Source organism: Panthera pardus, unplaced genomic scaffold (assembly GCF_024362965.1).
Source record: "Panthera pardus isolate Hobbes unplaced genomic scaffold, ASM2436296v1 HiC_scaffold_27, whole genome shotgun sequence".
Taxonomy (NCBI): Eukaryota; Metazoa; Chordata; class Mammalia; order Carnivora; family Felidae; genus Panthera; species Panthera pardus.
In genome coordinates, this window is record NW_026526843.1 from 93,620,760 (window position 1) to 93,637,194 (window position 16,435).

At 36.6% G+C, this 16,435-nt stretch overlaps 1 protein-coding gene across 1 annotated transcript in view; it reads right to left on the reverse strand.

Annotated features, from left to right (window-relative positions):
- The window catches only part of CFAP47 (cilia and flagella associated protein 47), a 546,469-nt gene that overhangs the window by 255,615 nt on the left and 274,419 nt on the right, over positions 1–16,435 (reverse strand). Inside the window, exon 40 of the mRNA XM_053891727.1 lies at positions 15,842–15,926. Within this exon, the coding sequence (XP_053747702.1) occupies positions 15,842–15,926 (85 nt within the window). The remainder of the gene's footprint in view (positions 1–15,841; positions 15,927–16,435) is intronic.

A 16,435-nucleotide genomic window follows, 5' to 3' on the forward strand; every position in this document is an offset into this window, starting at 1 on the left:
ACTTTAACACCCCACTTACAGAAATGGATAGATCATCTAGACACACAGTCAATAAAGAAACAAGGGCCCTGAATGATACATTGGATCAGATGGACTTGACAGATCTATTTAGAACTCTGCATCCCAAAGCAACAGAATATACTTTCTTCTCGAGTGCACATGGAACATTCTCCAAGATAGATCATATACTGGGTCACAAAACAGCCCTTCATAAGTTTACAAGAATTGAAATTATACCATGCATACTTTCAGACCACAATGCTATGAAGCTTGAAATCAACCACAGGAAAAAGTCTGGAAAACCTCCAAAAGCATGGAGGTTAAAGAACACCCTACTAACGAATGAGTGGGTCAACCAGGCAATTAGAGAAGAAATTAAAATATATATGGAAACAAACGAAAATGAAAATACAACACTCCAAACGCTTTGGGATGCAGCGAAGGCAGTCCTGAGAGGAAAATACATTGCAATCCAGGCCTATCTCAAGAAACAAGAAAAATCCCAAATACAAAATCTAACAGCACACCTAAAGGAAATAGAAGCAGAACAGCAAAGGCAGCCTAAACCCAGCAGAAGAAGAGAAATCATAAAGATCAGAGCAGAAATAAACAATATAGAATCTAAAAAAACTGTAGAGCAGATCAACGAAACCAAGAGTTGGTTTTTTGAAAAAATAAACAAAATTGACAAACCTCTAGCCAGGCTTCTCAAAAAGAAAAGGGAGATGACCCAAATAGATAAAATCATGAATGAAAATGGAATGATTACAACCAATCCCTCAGAGATACAAACAATTATCAGGGAATACTATGAAAAATTATATGCCAGCAAATTGGACAACCTGGAAGAAATGGACAAATTTCTAAACACCCACACTCTTCCAAAACTCAATCAGGAGGAAATAGAAAGCTTGAACAGACCCATAACCAGCGAAGAAATTGAATCGGTTATCAAAAATCTCCCAACAAATAAGAGTCCAGGACCAGATGGCTTCCCAGGGGAGTTCTACCAGACATTTAAAGCAGAGATAATACCTATCCTTCTCAAGCTATTCCAAAACATAGAAAGGGAAGGAAAACTTCCAGACTCATTCTATGAAGCCAGTATTACTTTGATTCCTAAACCAGACAGAGACCCAGTAAAAAAAGAGAACTACAGGCCAATATCCCTGATGAATATGGATGCAAAAATTCTTAATAAGATACTAGCAAATCGAATTCAACAGCATATAAAAAGAATTATTCACCATGATCAAGCCAGATTCATTCCTGGGATGCAGGGCTGGTTCAACATTCGCAAATCGATCAACGTGATACATCACATTAACAAAAAAAAAGAGAAGAACCATATGATCCTGTCAATCGATGCAGAAAAGGCCTTTGACAAAATCCAGCACCGTTTCTTAATAAAAACCCTTGAGAAAGTCGGGATAGAAGGAACATACTTAAAGATCATAAAGGCCATTTATGAAAAGCCCACAGCTAACATCATCCTCAACGGGGAAAAACTGAGAGCTTTTTCCCTGAGATCAGGAACACGACAGGGATGCCCACTCTCACCGCTGTTGTTTAATATAGTGCTGGAAGTTCTAGCATCAGCAATCAGACAACAAAAGGAAATCAAAGGCATCAAAATTGGCAAAGATGAAGTCAAGCTTTCGCTTTTTGCAGATGACATGATATTATACATGGAAAATCCGATAGACTCCACCAAAAGTCTGCTAGAACTGATACATGAATTCAGCAAAGTTGCAGGATACAAAATCAATGTGCAGAAATCAGTTGCATTCTTATACACTAATAATGAAGCAACAGAAAGGCAAATGAAGAAACTGATCCCATTCACAATTGCACCAAGAAGCATAAAATACCTAGGAATAAATCTAACCAAAGATGTAAAAGATCTGTATGCTGAAAACTATAGAAAGCTTATGAAGGTAATTGAAGAAGATATAAAGAAATGGAAAGACATTCCCTGCTCATGGATTGGAAGAATAAATATTGTCAAAATGTCAATACTACCCAAAGCTATCTACACATTCAATGCAATCCCAATCAAAATTGCACCAGCATTCTTCTCGAAACTAGAACAAGCAATCCTAAAATTCATATGGAACCACAAAAGGCCCCGAATAGCCAAAGTAATTTTGAAGAAGAAGACCAAAGCAGGAGGCATCACAATCCCAGACTTTAGCCTCTACTACAAAGCTGGAATCATCAAGACAGCATGGTATTGGCACAAAAACAGACACATAGACCAATGGAATAGAATTGAAACCCCAGAACTAGACCGACAAACGTATGGCCAACTCATCTTTGACAAAGCAGGAAAGAATATCCAATGGAAAAAAGACAGTCTCTTTAACAAATGGTGCTGGGAGAACTGGACAGCAACATGCAGAAGGTTGAAACTAGACCACTTTCTCACACCATTCACAAAAATAAACTCAAAATGGATAAAGGACCTGAATGTGAGACAGGAAACCATCCAAACCTTAGAGGAGAAAGCAGGAAAAGACCTCTCTGACCTCAGCCGTAGCAATCTCTTACTCGGCACATCCCCAAAGGCAAGGGAATTAAAAGCAAAAGTGAATTACTGGGACCTTATGAAGATAAAAAGCTTCTGCACAGCAAAGGAAACAACCAACAAAACTAAAAGGCAACCAACGGAATGGGAAAAGATATTTGCAAATGACACATCGGACAAAGGGCTAGTATCCAAAATCTATAAAGAGCTCATCAAACTCCACACCCGAAAAACAAATAACCCAGTGAAGAAATGGGCAGAAAACATGAATAGACACTTCTCTAAAGAAGACATCCGGATGGCCCACAGGCACATGAAAAGATGTTCAACGTCGTTCCTTATCAGGGAAATACAAATCAAAACCACACTCAGATACCACCTCACGCCAGTCAGAGTGGCCAAAATGAACAAATCAGGAGACTATAGATGCTGGAGAGGATGTGGAGAAACAGGAACCCTCTTGCACTGTTGGTGGGAATGCAAATTGGTGCAGCCGCTCTGGAAAGCAGTGTGGAGGTTCCTCAGAAAATTAAAAATAGACCTACCCTATGACCCAGCAATAGCACTGCTAGGAATTTATCCAAGGGATACAGGAGTACTGATGCATAGGGGCACCTGTACCCCAATGTTTATAGCGGCACTCTCAACAATAGCCAAATTATGGAAAGAGCCTAAATGTCCATCAACTGATGAATGGATAAAGAAATTGTGGTTTATATACACAATGGAATACTACGTGGCAATGAGAAAAAATGAAATATGGCCTTTTGTAGCAACATGGATGGAACTGGAGAGTGTGATGCTAAGTGAAATAAGCCATACAGAGAAAGACAGATACCATATGGTTTCACTCTTATGTGGATCCTGAGAAACATAACAGAAACCCATGGGGGAGGGGAAGGGGAAAAAAAAAAAAAAAAAAAAAAAAAAAAGAGGTTAGAGTGGGAGAGAGCCAAAGCATAAGAGACTGTTAAAAACTGAGAACAAACTGAGGGTTGATGGGGGGTGGGAGGGAGGGCAGGGTGGGAGGGAGGGTAGGGTGGGTGATGGGTATTGAGGAGGGAACCTTTTGGGATGAGCACTGGGTGTTGTATGGAAACCAATTTGACAGTAAATTTCATATATTAAAAAAAAAAAAAAAAAAAAAAAAGGGAAAAATCTGGAATTGAAATATGTAAAAAAGAAAAGCCTTTTATATGGAAAGGCAATACTTAATTCTCAAAGCAAGGAAATTTGTAACACAAATGACTGCCCAAATGATACTCCAGAAACAAAATGGAATCACATACTGGTCTCAATGTATTGTCAGAGCTGTACACATTTCATAATTTCTAATCTTATTTCCAAAAAAGAGAAATGTTTCTTTCAGGACTGGACATGAGATGAGGATACCTAGTTAATCAGTGCATTAGTAATTATGCTATCTTTGGGAATTACATAGCAATTCAGTCCTCCTTATAAGATAATGCTCATTCATTCAAGAAACAATTATGGAGACTCTATTATATGTTAGATATGGGACCAGATGCTGGTTATACAAGCATGAATCCGTTATCCTCTCTGCCTTAGGTTGCCCATATTATAGTGGAGGATAGGGTGGAAATGATCCTCTTGCTGTGGGTGAAAGATATCAACAGCAGAGTTCTATCTGCAGAGTTGAAGAGAATGTGCATAATATTAAGAGCAGATTTATTCAAACTGGATTCTGTAGGGGCCAACTATAGGCTACATGAAGATGAACCACTTTGGTGTGAAGATTATTATGAGTCAAAAGCAATCAAAACCCAGCAGATTTATGCTAAGCTGTTACCTGCCTCTCAACTTACTAAATTTACATAGGAAAAGAGATCCTATGCCAGGAAAAGAGCTATTAACAGAGATTCCTCTTTACCTAAGAAATTTATCTGAATAGGACAATCTTTGTTTTCCAGACATTTCCTCTCACCTTCTGGCTAAAGGTCTTCTTCCCCTTTGTATCCTCACACCTCTATTCTTCTCCTTAGTTCATTTTAGCCTCTTGTTGCCTCACTCTCTTTGCAATTTCGTGAGTGTGTGAATTCCCCTTATGTAAGAAACTAAGTATGATTTTTTCCTGTTACTCTGTCTCATACCAATTTGATTCTTAGTTCAGGGTCTTGAAAAGCAGAAAAAAATTCCTCCTTCCCAACAATTCATTAAAATAAATCTTTACTATGTCACAGTTATCTCATAATATGAGCTTTACAATAAAAATAGATCAATAATAAAATTAATCAAATGTTTTAGTATTGAAACACAAACACACAAACAACTGCATACAAAAACAATTAAAACATTCATACATTCTAATGTTTCAATGTTGAAGGGGTTTAGGACAGCCCCCATTCCCAGAATGTGCCTCTTTGGCATGCAGATTATTTTAAGCTTAATACAATCAAAACCTTCTGGACGCAAAAGAAACTTTTGCCCCTCCCTTAACTATACAGAAGACTCTAAATTGGGGGTCTTTCCCCTGAATAAGCTTTATTAGCAGAAATAAATTCTACCCGAGTGACCCAAATGTATGGCAGGGCAAACATCTAATCACCAAACATCTGCTCTTTTTATTGTCCCATGAGGTGCATTCCTTTCCTTTAAAATCCCAGACCCCTGTCCACTTCTCCTTAGCTCGGGATGACATATATACCTCATTTTGACTGTCCTTGGAATTTCCAAGTCTGGGTGGATTCCCCAACCTTACACTATCAAATTTGATTTTCTCCTGTTAATCTGTTTCATGTCAATGTGATACTTAGTCCAGCTAGAAGGACTCTCACAGGGAACCAGAATTCTTGCTCAATGACAATGTTAGCATCACTTTCTGTCCTTTTATTTTAGGTTGGTAGTTCTGAGAGTTTCATTTAAGGGTTATAAGGAATTACATCCATATTAAATACTAAACATTTTTTAAAGATACAAAATTAACTGTAGTAAAATGTTAACTATGAACTGTATAAGACATGTATCAGACTACCAGACTAGCTTATATCATTTTAAAGTTATAGTTAAGCAAAAGTAGGAAGAATTCCTCTCAAGAGAGTAATTTTAATTTAAATTAAGGCACTAAATTCTCATTTAAACCTCATTAAATTATGAGACAGAAAAAAATGTACAATGTTTCTTTATATTTCTATAAATCCAAGGTGAATCATAAGGGCAATTTATTTTGGTCATAATTTGTTCTGGCTAAAAAACAGTCTCAAGGATAACACAATTTTACACACAAATAAAAAGACTAAACCAGTAAAATAAATATTAGATTTTTCATACAGTGTGCATGTGTCATTTTGGGATAAAATAGCATTTGAAAATCCCTCTTAATTACAGTGAAGATGCCCTCCTTAAAATAGAAATATTAACTGTAAAATGAAATACAAACTGTCATTAAAATGGAAAAAAACCCTATTTGATTAGTGCAGCTTCTGAATGGCAGTCCCCACACTTCAATGTGTATTACGATCATCTGCAGTATTTGTTCAAAATACAGATTCCCAAGCTTCTACGTGCATGAATTAGGACTTCATCAAGTCTGGCATGGGTTCAAGAAACTTCCATTTAAAACAAGCTCTCCAGATGCTTTTTAAACAGCTTATCTATGGATTAAACTTTGAGCAATCTTGATTTAGACCTGCAGTGCTCTAACATTAATGTAAAAACAAATCCTCTGGCAATGTGGTTAAATGCAGATTCTGACTCCCATGGGTTGGAGTGGGCCTGTGATTCTATTTGTCCAAACTCCCAGGTGATGTTGATATTGCTGATTCAAGGATCATAATTTGAGAAGCAAGAGTCTGATCTAAAACAAAAACCATTTCTCAACTAATAAAACCAGGCTACCAGAAAAACAAAGGCAAGGAATGGCAGAGTTAGAACCACCATATATTTACTCCTCTATAAAAGCAACAAAAGCACTGGAAAAGATGGTAAAAATTAACTTTTTCAGAACTCTGGTAAATTAATGAAAGGCTTGCAACAATCTGAGTAGTGTTTATTCAAGAAAAACTGCCACACCTTAGTAAGAACAGCACTGTTTGTGGCCTTGTAACTTTCACGTTGTAACTCCCATGTTCCTCGCCACTGCTTAGCAGTAGGCTTAAAAACCATCAGCCTTGACACCAACGTAGTTGTAAAAACTGGCAGGCAGTAACATAAGGGGACAGACTGAGATTTGAGCTCTTTGAAAAAAGTTCCACCCGTGAGCATTGCTACTTTTTTATCTGTCTCACAACTCGCTGGAAAAAATCAGTTGGCAAGGTGATGTCTTTACTGACCTGACTCAAAGGAAGACGGCAATACTCAGGATGTTTGTTGAAAACAATCAGTAGCAATTGTACCTGAGGTTCCTACAGCAGTTGGATCAAACAAGTGTTTGCCCAAACAACAGAGGAAGATCTGAGGAACAAGATCTGGTTGAAGCAGCTTGCTAAATCCCCAGAGTACATGAAAGATCTTCTATGTCTATGGGAGATAATGATGTCCCACCAAATACTAATAAAGAAAGAAATTTTTTTAAAAGAGCCAATTATAAATTTTGTACTTAGAGAGTACGATACCTGAAATAAAAATCATTAGAGGAACTCAAGAGCAGGTTTGCAGTGGCACAAGAAAGAACCAGTATACCTGAAAATGGGCCAGATAAAATGATTATTTCTAAAGAATAAAAAGAGAAAACAATGAAGAAAAATTAAACGGTCACAGAAAACTGTAAACACCATCAAGGATAAACATAAGCCTAATCAGAATGCTGAAAAGATAGGAAAGAGGCAGAAAGAAAACGTGAAGAGATAAATGATGAAAAATTCCATTCCCAAATTTGATGAGAAACATTACTTTACATATCCAAGAAGCATAAAATTTTTTTTCAGGATAAATCCAAAGCAATCCAAAACTAGAAAATAATAGTCAAATGGTTCATGAGCCAAGACTTGGTAAGCAGCAAGACAAAACTAACTCAACACCTACGTTGTTCCTCAGTAAAATTAACGGTGAATTCCCATCTGAAACCCTTTAGGACAGAAGGTAATGGGGTGATGGAGTCAGTGAGTTGAAAGAAGACTGCCAATAAAGAATAGTATATACAGGGGTGCCTAGGGGGCTCTGTCAGTTAAGCGTCCAACTTTGGCTCAGGTCATGATCTCACAGTTCGTGAGTTCGAGCCCCGCATTGGGCTCTGTGCTGAGAGCTCGGGGCCTAGAGTCTGTTCAGATTCTGTGTCTCCTTCTCTCTCTGCCCCTCTCCTGCTTGTACTCTGTCTCTCTCTCTCTCTCAAAAATAAAATAAAACATTAAGAAAAAAAGAATAGAATATACAGGAAAACTGTCCTAAAATGAAGGAATAAATAATAAACAAAAACTGAAAAAATTAATTGCTAGCATATGTGCCCTATAAGAAATACTAACGGGAGTCCTTCAGGCTGAAATAAAAGGACACTAGAAATTAACTCAAAAACACATGAAATAAAAAACACCAGCATAGGTAACTACATAGCTATATGTATAAAACAAACTAACTAAAACTGTATTTTCTTTGCAAACTTTTACATTTTGCTTTCTGATTTAAATGAAAGGAGTGTGAAACAATAAATAAAACAGTTTTACAGGCTTGTAATGTGTAAAGATGTAATAGGTCTAACACTAATAGCACTAAAAGGGGGTACGAAAAGGCGATATACTGCAGCAAAGTTTCTGAATTATATTGAAATTAAGTTGGTATTGATTTGAACTACATTATTTTTTTTTTTAAGTTTATTTATTCATTTTGAGAGAGAGAGAACACAAGCAGACAAGGCACTGTCAAAGCAGGACTCAAACTCATGAACCATGAGATCACAACCTGAGCTGAAATCAAGAGTCAGACGCTTAACTAACTAAGCCACCCAGGTGCCCTGCAAAGATTTTTGTTTTAAGTTTATTAATTTATTTTGAGAAAGAGAGAGAGTGCATTCAGGTGCATGCGAGTAGGAGAAGGGACGGGGGGGTGGGGTGGGGGGGAGAGGGGGAGAGAGAATCCCAAGCAGGCTTCATGCTGTCAGCACAAACCAGATGCAGGGCTCAATCTCACAAACCACAAGATCATGACCTGAGCCAAGATCAAGAGTTGGATGCTCAACTGACTGAGCTACACCACGCTACATTATTTTGAATTAGGATGCTAATTATAATCTTCAGGGTAAACTAAGAAAATAAGATACAGTAGAAGACAGAAGGAGGAATAAAAACTTTACACAAAAATAAATATATACTACAAAACCAAGAAGTAATGGAGAAAGGAAGGAACAAAGACATAAGACATAGAAAATAGGTACCAAAATGGCAGATATAAATCCTACTGTATCAGAGATTACATTAACTTTGTTTATTTATTTATGTTTTAATGTTTATTTATTTTTGAGAGAGAGAGAGAAAGAGAAAACACAAGTGGAGGAGAGGTAAAGACAGAGGAGACACAGCATCCGAAGCAGGTTCCAGGCTCTCAGTTGTCAGCACAAAGCCTGATGCAGGGCTTGAACTCACTGAGATTATGACCTGAGCCAAAGTCAGGACGCTTAACCAACTGAGCCACCCAGATGCCCCAAGATTACATTAACTTTAAATAGATTCAACACTCCAATCAAAATGCAGAGGTTGACAAAATGGATAAAAACAGATTAGAAAACTGATAAACATTAGTTCAAAGATACAAACAGATTGGGAGCAAAACATTTAAGAAGACATACCATGCAAACAGCAACAGAGACCGGGAGTGTCCATAGTAATAATGGGCCAAATAGAACTGAAAGCAAACATTGAGCATGACACCATGACAGCTCCACAGACCCACTCCCCAGGAAAATGAGTAAAAGTTGTAAAAATCAACTGTAATAATTCTCTAGAAATTATCCTTAAGGGAATATAGTAAATGAAGAAAAATCTATTCAACAATATTTACTGCATTCAGTAAGAAAGGCTATAATTTGTGAACCAAAACCCCTCACTCCCTCTTCCTCCCCCACTCAGTAACATGGAAACCCTACTCCTCACTGGCACAGCTAAGAATACAAGGCTTTCAACTTACCCAGCTCCCAGTTGGAGAACTATAGTTTTCTGGGAGGTGTAGGATATCAACATTTCTCATCCTGCCCCCAGTACACACTGCTAAGTTCTGGGCAAGTGCAGCTGAGAGGAGTTGGGGGTATCCCTCTTCTGACCAGTCACAGGACAGAGACTCTACATAGGTGTGAAACTGTCCTCACCGTAGCTTACAAAGTGCTTGTCTGGTGCTGGCAGAAGCAAAATAAGAAGACCTAAAGCTGTTGTCCCTATCTCACCTAGCACTTAGCACCTCATGCACGGGCGGTATTCGGGGAAAGTGCAACACCATCCCCACTGCCAGCTACAGGGCCATGGTTTAGAGATTTTGCCTGGAAGAAGAAGATGGCCTTAAAACAGACAGTTCTTAATGTCTTCCGAAAGGAACTGATAACTAACTTCATTTTCAATAAAGTATGAAGAAGGTTAAGACCAGGGAGGCTCTTAAAAATAGTACAGGTTGAGGTAAAGGGCAATTGGGAGTAGACTGGTAGATTCAATGGAGACACAGGCTAAACTGCCTGCCTGCTACTTTGCTAGTAAACAACAGGGGAAAGGGACAGCTGGGAGGAGCCCTTGTGAGGACAGAATAAATCTTAATTAAACACTTACTTAAGAAACTATTACTTCAAAGGAGCCTAGATTTGATTGAATTTATCTTAGGAGCAATTTATGCCTCCTATTATAGAACTGGAATTAGCAAAATCTAATATATGGGTGTGGAGGCAAAAAGAGATAGTCAAAAGGAATCCTGCCAAAGCCACTGTCATCCCAGATTGACTGTGGGCATTCCCAAGGCTATGTCCCCCGCGAATTAACATCAGAGGCTTCATACTTTGTGTGTGGAGATTTTCTGGGGAGGACGCAGATATTACTAAAATAAGATGGTCAGTGAGTTAAGAAGTTAACCAACACCATTAACAATCTCATGGGAGATGGGACCGGTATTCAGCTGCTAGAATATATCTTTTAAAATGTTTAGTTTTCAACATAAAAATGATGAGACGTGAAAAGAAGTGGGCAAGAGAAACCGCATGTTAACGTAACCAGCTGTCAGATTTAACAGAACATTAATTCAAGACTGCCATTATAAATGTCTTCAAAAACTTAAGTATGGCCAAAGAAGTAAAGGAACATATGATGACAACGCAACAGCAAATAGAGAATATTAAAAAAAGAGACTGAAATAAAAGAACAAAATAATTCTGGAGATGGAAACTGCAACAACAAATATAAAAAAAAAATCACTAGAGCAGCTCGATGGTAGATCTAAACTGGCAGAAAAATAAAAAAGGATTAACAAACTGAAGACCGATAGAGATTAAGCAATCTGAAGAACACACAGAAAATAGAATAAGGAAAAAATAAACAGAGTCTAATACATATCTGGCCCACCGTTAAAAAAGCACCAACACACATGTAATGCAATTACCAGAAGGAGAGGACAAAGAGAAAGGAAAAGAAAGACTGTTTGAAAAATGAGGTGGGTGAGAGTGAAGCTGGACTGGGGCAGGGGAGTTATTCCAAAAGGTAATGTGAACACAAAGGAACAAATAGAAACAAAAATGGTAAAAAAAAAAAAAAAAAAAAAAAAAGGCTAATATAATGAAAATTATAAATGTATCCATTCGGTTATGGGCTGAATTTTGTCCTCCCTCACATTTCATATGTTAAAGCCCTAATGCCCAGTACTCTCACAATGTGACTGTATTTGGAAACAGGACCTTTAAAATGTGATTAAGTTAAAATGGGGCCATTAGAGTGAGCCCTAATTCATTCTGGCTAGTGTTCTTCTAAGAGGAAATGTGGACACACAGAGACTCCAGGGATGTGCACACGCAGAGAAGAGATGACGTGAGGGCACAGCAAGAAGCTGGCTATCCTCAAACCAAGGGGAGAGGCCTCAGAGAAACCCAATCTGCCAATACCGTGATCTTGGACTTTTAGCCTCCAGAGCTGTGAGGAAATAAGTTTCTATTGTTTAAACCACCCAGTCTGTGGTATTTTGTTATGGGAGCACTAGCAAACTAATACACTGTCCTTCTCTCAGCTTTCTTCAGATCATAAAAATTACGCCAAAATTAAAAAAAAAGAAATACCGAAAAATGTTATGTAACATTACCGATTATTGCAACACCACTATGTCTGACAAAAACACCACAAAATAGGGGGAAATGGAATAGAGCTATATAAGAGTAACAAAAATGAAAAGGTGGGGCCCCTGAGTGGCTTAGTTGGTTTAGCGTTTGACTCTTGATTTTGGCTCAGGTCATGATCAGGTTGGTGGGTTTGAGGCCTGAATCAGGCTCCATGGCAACAGTGCAGAGCCTGCTTGAGATTCTCAATCTCTCAATCTTCTTCTCTGCCCCTCCTCCACTCACATGCATGCTCACTCTCTCTCAAAAATGAATAAATTTTAAAAAAATAAATGAAAAGGCAGCCTACTAAAAAGGAAGAAAATCCTGCAACATGTGACAACATGGATGAAACTTGGAGACATTATGTTATGTGAAATAAGCCAGTCTCAGAAGGACAAATCCTTTATGATTCCATTTATATGAGGTGTCTAAAGTGGTCAAACTCAAAAAGTAAAGAATAGAATGGCGGTTGCTAGGATTTGGGACTAGGATGAAAAGGAGAAGTGTTATATAAAGTTTCAGTGATGCAAGATGAATAAGTACTAGAGATGTGATATACAATAGACTTAATAACACTGCACTGTGTGCTAAGAGGGTAAGTCTCATGTCATGTCAAGTATGCTTACCACCAAAAAAAAAAAAGAGAGAGAGAAATTAACACAAGGAAACTTTTGAAAACGATGATGGATATGTTTATTACCTTAATTGTGGTGATAGTATTATGGCTGTATGCATGTGTCCAAAATCATCAAATTGCATACAGTAAACATATGCAGGGTTTTTTTTCTGTTGTTTATCAATCCTACCTTAACAAAGATAAACAATAGAGAATATCAAGGAAGCCAGAAAAAAGGTTCTTTGAAAAGATCAATAACACTGATAAGACTGATGTAGACTGATTAAGAATAAAGGAAAGAAGATAAAATTATTAAAATAAGGAATGGAAGAAGGGCCATCACCATTGACTTTCTAGGAAAAAAAGGATTATAAGAAAATATTATATAAACTTCTATGCCAACAAACTGATTACTTGGAGGAAATGCACAAATTCCTAGAATGGCACAAACTATCAAAACTGATTTAAGGAGAAATAGAATATGTAATTAGGCCCATAACAAATAAAGCAGTGGAACTAGCAATGAAATAAACTTCCCACAAAGCAAAGCTCGGACCCAGATGGCATTAGTTGTGAGTTCTACCGAAGATTAAAAAAATTAATACCAATCCTTCAAAAACTCTTCCAAAAAATAGAATAGAAAGGATCATTTTCCAAATCATTCTCAGAAGCTAGTACTAATGCCACAAAAAACAAAGTCATCACTAGAAAAGGGAATTACACCATTACATCCTACGATTATAAATGTAATATCTTCAACAAAATACTAGCAAATCAAATCTTACAACATATAAAATCATTATATAGCAAGAAATAGTTGCATTCTGCAAAGGAGGAATTTGAGAACTACTAATCTGGTAGACAGAGATGTGGGTAAATCCTGTCTCTGTTAAATCTAGGCCGGGTTGCCATTTTGGTTAAAAGTAATGTTAAATTTTGAGTAAAAATGATCAAATCTGGTCACTAGAGTGCATGTAATTTGGGAGGAAAACATGGACATTTTTATTTTATTGTAAAGTACGTTTCACATTCAACTGTTAATAATTAAATTCTGGTTTTTTAACTTAACATATATTACTCAGCGATCAAAAAGAATGAAATCTTACCATCTGCAACAATGTGGATGGAAACTAGAGTGTTCTATGCTAAGCAAGATAAGTCAGAGAAAGACAAATATCATATGATTTCACTCATATGTGGAATTTAACAAACAAAACAGATGAACATAAGGGGAAGGGAAGGCAAACTAAAACAAAAACACAGAGAGAGAAACCATAAGAGAATCTTAAATACAGAGAACAAATTGAGGGTTGCTGGAGGGGTATTGGGTGGGAGCATGGGCTAAATGGGTGATGGGCATTAAGGAGGGCACTTGTTGGGATGAGCACTGGGTGTTATAGGCAAGTGATGAATCACTAAATTCTACTCCTGAAATCATTAGTATACTATATGTTAACTAACCTAGATTTAAATAAAAATTTTTAAAAAGTGTAACATTAAAAACTAGGTCACTTACTGTGATGTTTATAATAATAATAAAGACTACATAAGAATTAATTGGCAGTTAAATTTCCTTTCTTTTCTATTGCATTATTTTTAAATTTTAAAATACATGCCTACTGTAAAATATTGATCTTAGAAATTTTGTAACTGGTTTTAAAAGTTTGAGTTAATGGGGTACATGGGTGGCTCAACTGGTTAAGCATCTGACTTTGGCTCAGGTCATGATCTCATGGTTTGCGAGTTTCAGCCCTGCATGGGGCTCTCTGCTATCAGCACAGAGCCTGCTTTGGATCCTCTGTCCCTTTCTCTCTCTCTGCCCCTATCTCCACTCGTGGACATGGGCAGGCTTTCTCTAAAATAAACAAATATTTAAAAGAAAAAGTTTGAGTTTATATGTCCGTTGCCTAAGTCTGAGGGCCACATTCATATGAAGGAGAAAGGAGTCAAAATTCTCCAATTAACAATCTTGTCTTTTACCAGACAAACCATGCACTTCTCATAAGAAGCAACTATTTTAACTCAATCTGAGATAAACCATAGAGTAATAATAAAATATTATGATTTTTTGAAAAACATACAACTATAATCATCTAGCAACTCCTAGAACTTTGAGATTTCCTTTCAGTGCTACCACTAGAATGTAAGACTAATTATGTTTAATCTTGATGTCTTATGCAGAACAGTCAGTCATTTGGTTCATATAAGGGCATATTTTAATACTGGATTAATGCTATATATTCTGACATTTTTCTATTCCTTGTATTCTGATATAACACTTTAATAAAAGTACAGTAAATAAAACTCTCCCTCACATGAACACAGGAACCATAAATTCACCAATAACTGTTTTTTTTATTTAAGTTTATTTATTTCTTTTGAGAGAGAGGGCGTGAGCAGGGGAGAGGGAAAGAATCCCAAGCAGGCTCCACAATGCCAGTGCAGAGTCTCACACAGGGTTCAATCTTACAACCCTGAGATCATAACCTGAGCCAAAATCAAGAGTGGGATGCTTACTCGACTGGGCCACCACCCAGGTGCCCCTCACCAATAACTGTTTTAACAACAACAAAAATTGTTTTGTAAACAACAAATGATTATTAACAAGAAATTACCAAAAGTCTTCATATATAGTGATTTTAAAAACTGGAATTTATCAAATACTAAAATAATAAGCATACATACAACTTCTAGTGTCAACACAAGTATTGTTGATGATTTGATTTCTAAAGGTGATGGAAACAGTGCACAATTGAAGCAGTACAGAGGTATCATTGACCATCTTGTCCCTCAATATGTAAGTTCATAAAGATATTTGTCTATTGTGACCTTAAATAATACTTAAGCATTTTATTGTCTTTTCATCTCAAATTTGTGTTGTTGTAATTGTTGTTATTAAATCTCCAAATGCGTAAATGCATGGTTAACGTGCAATTTTAATTAATCGTGATGCCTTAAGTAAAAATTCATTTTCTGTTTGAATCAATATTTCACTTTTTGAAAGCAACAGATGTAATAAGATTAGGAATAAAAAAAGCCTATTAATTATAACTTTTTAAAGTAATCTCTATACCCAATGTGGGGTTCGAACTTACAATCCTGGGATCAAGGGTCACATGCTCTACTGACTGAGCAAGTCAGGCGCACCATAATTATAAATTTAAAAAAATTAAAATAGTACATCTCAGCACACAGAAAGCTCATAAACAAAATTCATAAATTTGATATGATCAATCTTTTAGCTTTATATAGATCAAACAGCATGTCAAGAAAAATTGATTTATCTTCATTATTTATTCTGTTTTATATGATGGTGCTCATAAATTTACTATGTAACATAATATTTATTGTGTAATAGGTGTAATATCAACACAAAGTTTCTCCTCAAATGGTTCATAGTGAAAAGAATTACTTATTTCCCCTTAAGCTTGAACATGACTAATGGCAAAGAAATTATATGAAAAGAATAACTTACCTGAAGTCCCCAGCAGAATGGAAGGGATTTTTAACCTTTACAGTGATTTCTTTCCATGTGTAACATGGGGATTTACAATTTATAACTTCCTAAAGTAAAAAAAAAAATTCTATATGAAAATAACAAAAGAGTACTATGAATTGCCATATATAAACTTAAAGTATTTAAAAAACAGCCTGTTTAAATATTACAGTGATATTAATTTATATAATTCCCCTTGTCCCACAAATATTGTACTACTAAAATCTGGGTGGGAAAGAACAAAAATAGATTGATTTCACGACATTAATGATCCATAATACTTTGCTAACAAGTGAATTATTTGTCACAATAGTGTGTCCTGAATTGAGTTCTTTAAAATTGATTTCCTTAATGACTGAGAATGGTTTCACATCTGCAAGTTAATCAATCACATACATGCCTAATATACATGACATAAAGAAGAGGCAGAGCATATGTGCACACATAGAGCTCTGTGAGTATAAACACATGCTTGTGTTTATAATGTAGTGGCTACGATGACATATTTGTACTATAATAAAAGTACAGGGGCACCTGGGTGGCTCAGTGAGTTGGGTATCCAACTTCGGCTCA